We start from the raw sequence: 5,544 nt of genomic DNA on the forward strand, positions 1-5,544 counted from the left end.
TGTGTGTGTGAGTGTGAGTGTGTGTGTGTGTGTGTGTGTCAGACACGTGGAAAAAAACCAAGAGCGTAAGGGTGTTTCTTCAGCTATACACACATTTATGTCCCAGCAGTTGATTTAATTTAATTTCATATGAACATCAATCTAAAAATGTTTTTCCTTCATCTTTTGACTAATTTTATTGTTTTACTTACTCCAAACAAATATTTTAATCTTAAACTAAAAAAAAAAATCCATAATTAAAATATCAACTATTAAAACAATTATGCATTTTATTTAAACTAGGATCAACCACTTCTATAATTATTGAATGAAAAATAATGTGTTTTTTTATTTTTTATTTACATAGCACCAATAAAACAACTAAAACTGGCATAAGTGCTTTAAAAAAGTTAAAAAAAGACTCTCCAACATAACACACCATGTCACAGCATAGAAAACAACCGTTCTAATTAAATTATAGACAATACATCTTTACATCAATTATAAAACTAGCATAAGTTTCATCTGAACTATTAAAGATTTATTTTTCTAAAGCTAGTTTAAGAGAGGCATCAGTGAAGGGATCGAGATAAAACATAAAAAAAATCAAGGTAAATATCACTATTTTTATTGTGCACTATTTCCAATCCAGCTGTAATTTGGTGCAAGTATGCAGAAAATGTGAAAATATGATTTTAAGGTTGTATTTAGGACACACCAATTGCTAACTGGAAGATATGCAGTTTACAAGGACAAAAGTGGGCATAGCTGAAGAATCGCCTATATATGTACAGTATGTGAAGCTCGTTTGTGTTTCCGTCCATGAACATTCATTATGTGCGTGCGAATGAAGCGTCCCGCTGAGTCATGAGAGTCGGGACTGTGTTCGCTCCATCAGTTTGCGCTCGTAATGAAGCTCCTTTAATAAATTATGCCATTGTGTTGCATGCGGTTCACGAGTGCTGGGGTAAGCGTTCTGTGAGTGTTTCTCCATATCGCGTTCAGTGTCGTGTGCTGTTATTTGTTCTGTTAATACACGTTTCTGTTCTTTTTCAATGCGGACATGTAAAGTCAATCAGGTCCGATCATAAAATCCTTGATTTCAGCCTGTAGAACCAGACCGGCGCTCTCGTCCCCTAAGGACTGCCGACTTCATTAGGTTGGAGTCAATTTCAGATGGACAACTCTTCTCTGAACAGAACATTAAGTTAAGGTGCACATAATGAAGTCCTGAAGCAGGAGGCATGGGTCTGGATCGGTCTGGATCAGGTCTAACAAGAAAACACACACCGCTGCTCCCAGACCTGTCAGGAATCACACTGCAGTCATTGGGAAGCACTGTGGATCGCAGGCCACGGTTTACACAATGTTTCCAGCCAGTGATGTGCGATCAAGCCCTTTCCACAGTGATTCCCGACGTCCAGCACATCTGTTAGAGATCAATATCCACGCTTTAAAGAAGCGAGCGCTCAGTCTTACCTGTCGCAGGTTTCGCGTGACTTTAACATCGTGCCAAGCGTTGTCGTTAAACTTCCCGTTCACCGGTTCCACGAGCGCCTCGAAGGCGCCGGAGCCCAGGTTGATGACGAGCCAGACGGCGCCGCTCTTCAGCGACAGGTTGACGTAGTCTGCAGATTTCCCGGTGTGAAGCATCAGACCGTTGCGCTGGAGCGTTCGGAAGGACAGCGTGATCTCATCCGTGCTGCTCTGGATGGGAGTCATGGACAGATCGTAACAGAAGAACTCGTTCCCCTTGAAGGTGGCCACCGATTCTTCTTTTCCTGCAGAGATGGAGAAAGAACATGAGCATTTTCACCAAATTTGACCCTGGACCACAAAACCAGTCATAAGGGTCCATTTTTTGACCCTTTGACCCATAGGTGCCGATCTCGAGCCCCTGAGCACCCACGGAAAAACACTAGTCTCCGTTCATTTTAACCAAAAAGCAATGGATTGCAGCTTGTACGACTTTATTCTAATTTTCATAGTTCAGTTGAGGCAGTTTTTGGCATTATTGAATGGCAAATGTCAAGAGTGCATTACTGTAATACGAGAGGGCGCCAGCACGAATCTCTTGGCTTGCTCTCCCATACAGAGATCATGGCTCTGCGCTCCCTCAGATATGACATGTGCGCCCTCAAACTCTGTCCTGTGTACGTGTGAATAAGTGCTTATTGTAAACAGGTATTTATTAAATCATTTTATTTAGTGAAACGCAACCCTCATAGAAAGAATGTGTGTATTATTTGGTTACTAAATAATGTATTTGCAGTCCATGCGTTTCACTTCACAAGATACATTTTGTGTAGTAAATTCATCAAACGCACCATCCAACGGAGTATACTCTAGAAAAAAATAAATAAAAACGAATACCCAGTATAATTAATTATTAAGTAATGAGAATGAAATATTTGAAAATATTAAATTTGTTGCGCATGTGTAAGATAACTTAGCCCAGTTATTATTTAGTCGTGGAAACAGTGGTGAAAATGTGTTTTATATATAAAAAAAAACTGGTTTAAGCACCCAACGACAGAAACATAAATCGGCGCCTATGCTTTGACCCATCTGAAAGCTGGACAAATAAGCTTTCCATTGATGTATGGTTTGTTAGGATCGGACAATATTTGGCTGAGATACAACTATTTGAAAATCTGGAATCTGAGGGAGCAAAAAAATCTAAATATTGAGAAAATCATCTTTAAAGTTGTCCAAATGAAGTTCTTAGCAATGCATATTACTAATCAAAAATTAAGTTTTGATATATTTACGGTAGGAAGTTTACAAAATATCTTCATGGAACATGATCTTTACTTAATATCCTAATGATTTTTGGCATAAAAGAAAAATGTATAATTTTGACCCATACAATGTATTGTTGGCTATTGCTACAAATATACCTGTGCTGCTTATGACTGGGTCACAAATGATGGCACATCAACACTCTCTCTCCCTACACACTGTACAGTGGCGTTACTGTGCGCTGCATCGCACCGGAAAAATCCTGCTATGCAAACGTTGGCGTGTTTGTCTGTTCACAGCAGAATGTGTTTAAATAAACTTTATTTATTCTAAGAGGGTTTGTGTCAAGTAAATGAAAGCACTTAAACTCCCACATTGCTTTGTGGATTCAATACAATTCATATTCACGGTCACACTTTATATTAGGTGGCCTTAACTGTATGTACTTACATCAAAAAATAAGTACAATGTACTTACTGTGTTCATACTGAGGTGGGATACGGGTGAGGTTAGGGACAGGTTTGGTGGTATGGGTAGGTTTAAGGGTGGGTTAAGGTGTAAGGGATGGGTCAACAGTGTAATTATAAATGTAATTACAGAAATTAATTACAGATGTAATTACATATAGGTATTTAAAAAATATATAAGTACAACGTAAAAACATGTATGTACACAATAAGTGCATTGTACCAAATTATTAATTGAATTGTAAGTGCATAGTAGTTAAGGCCACCTAATATAAAGTGGGACCATATTCACAATTTAGCTTGATTTTTTATTGGTTTTGCAGTAATTTGTTCTAACCGTGCTGAATACTTGCGAGATTAAGGCTCAGAGCGAAACTGCACCGACCGCAGACGCTCTCTAGGGAGACGCGCTCTTCTCCAGAATAAACGGGTTTTCTTAAGTTTCCGCTGCTGTATTTTTCATGACTCGACAATATTTCAGGACACGTCATGTTTGGTTTCAGTAAGATGGGAATCCCGTATTCATGAGTGCTTTCTGCAAATCTAGCAATCCTCATGAGAAGAGCAGATGAACCGAAGTCTGCAGCAGAAAGCTCTGAGAAACAGCATGTACATTTATTCATTTCCAGAAGCTTTCATCTGGAGTGACTTACATTACGCTTTCCCACAGGTTCGTTCCTCCCGGAGAAACCCGGGGTCAGGCGCTGCGCTCAAGGGCGCAAAACAGTGTTTCAGAAGAATTTAAAGAGTTCAAACCTACAACCTTTTGGAAATCAGCCCAGCTTTTTAACCACTAAACCACAGCAGCGCATTAATGTTTTAATGTTTGGCTTAATTCAGGTTCAGCTCTTCTGAGGCTTCGTAAAAGCTTATTGGATTGTGTTGTCATGCCACTGATTCTGAGAATCGTGCAAATATTTTAATGCTTCAGTGATTTGTTTCAGTTTTCTTAATTAATTTGCTCAGGAGTGTTTCCTTAAGATGTAGAGCACATCTAAACCACACACACACACACACACAGACACACAGACACTCACACACTCGCACACACACACAGACACACACACACACACACACACACACATACACAGACACTCACACACTCGCACACACACACAGACACACAGACACAGACACACAACACAGACACACAGACACACACACACACACACACACTCACACACTCGCACACACACACACAGATCCGTCCTTACCAAAAATAAATAACTACTACTGTTAGAAATACAGACAATGCCTGAAGCAATTCTAACTCTCTCTCTCTCTCTCTCTCTCTCTCACACACACGCATATGAATAATACCAATTAAACGGAACAGCACGTATACTGCACATATAAAAACAGCAATTACAGAGTCTTTGGCTTTATGTATGTTGTTTGTTTAGCGCTATTTTTTTTTTCCTGGACGCAGCTAAAATACAGATGCTTGGTAAAAAAATGAATGTACAATTATTTGTCATGTCAGTAAAGCATATTCAGACTGAAATTCAACGTGCATGTAAGCATCAGTGTTTGTGAGAAATAAGGAATTTTGCCAAATGTTTTGATGATAACTAAATTCAGGAAGTGTAAATGAAAACTCAGCAGCATATGGTCGGGGTCGACCGATATGTGTTTTTCAGGGCCGATGCCGATACCGATTATTACAGATCAAGTAGACCGATAACCGATATTTTAAACCGATATATATATACTGTATGTCTGGTGTAAAAATTAAAATGAATGTCAAAATTAAGAATAACAAGGGCTCTGACAAAAACTGCCTTCCCTGGTGTTGGTTGTGTAGTACTCCCACACTGCGCTTCTTACGCTTGTCTTCCTCTGTGCATCCATCTACAATAAGGGTAATATAAAGATAGAGTTAAAGGTGGGGCCACTGTATGCTTCATGATTAAGCCTATGAATACTGTACTACAGCTAAACAGCTTGGGGAAATGTAAGTATTTGGCTTCAATAATTTACATGTTAGAAATGTATGTGTAATAGCATAACCTCTCATAATTCCTCATTAATTATTTTCTGATGGCTAAAACATAACCGACAATAGTAGAGGTGACTATTCAATTCATCATCCGATGCACATCAACGGATTAACTTTAAAAAAAAATATATATATATATAATAAGTGTAAATAATTGAATCGTCTTCATAGCTATATTGTAGAAGTTGTTAAGAAGACTGCAACTATTTTCATGAAGCTATAACACTAATAGCCTTTTACAGGCACACTTAGTTCAATAGCCTATTGTCTTGGCCTATGTGACGCTAGAAATTTCAGTTAGTTTTAATTTACAGTACAGTGCAAATGAAAGCATAAATCAATTTAATTTATCTTTTA

General features: G+C 38.4%; 1 protein-coding gene across 1 annotated transcript in view; it reads right to left on the reverse strand.

Moving 5' to 3' along the window:
- Positions 1 to 5,544, reverse strand: part of LOC107714885 (neurexin-2-like) — a 368,434-nt gene that overhangs the window by 240,041 nt on the left and 122,849 nt on the right. Inside the window, exon 4 of the mRNA XM_016520877.1 lies at positions 1,459 to 1,760. Coding sequence (XP_016376363.1) covers positions 1,459 to 1,760 — 302 coding nt within the window. The remainder of the gene's footprint in view (positions 1 to 1,458; positions 1,761 to 5,544) is intronic.

The sequence above is a fragment of the Sinocyclocheilus rhinocerous genome, unplaced genomic scaffold (genome assembly GCF_001515625.1).
Source record: "Sinocyclocheilus rhinocerous isolate Xijiao unplaced genomic scaffold, SAMN03320098_v1.1 scaffold1892, whole genome shotgun sequence".
Lineage (NCBI taxonomy): Eukaryota > Metazoa > Chordata > Actinopteri > Cypriniformes > Cyprinidae > Sinocyclocheilus > Sinocyclocheilus rhinocerous.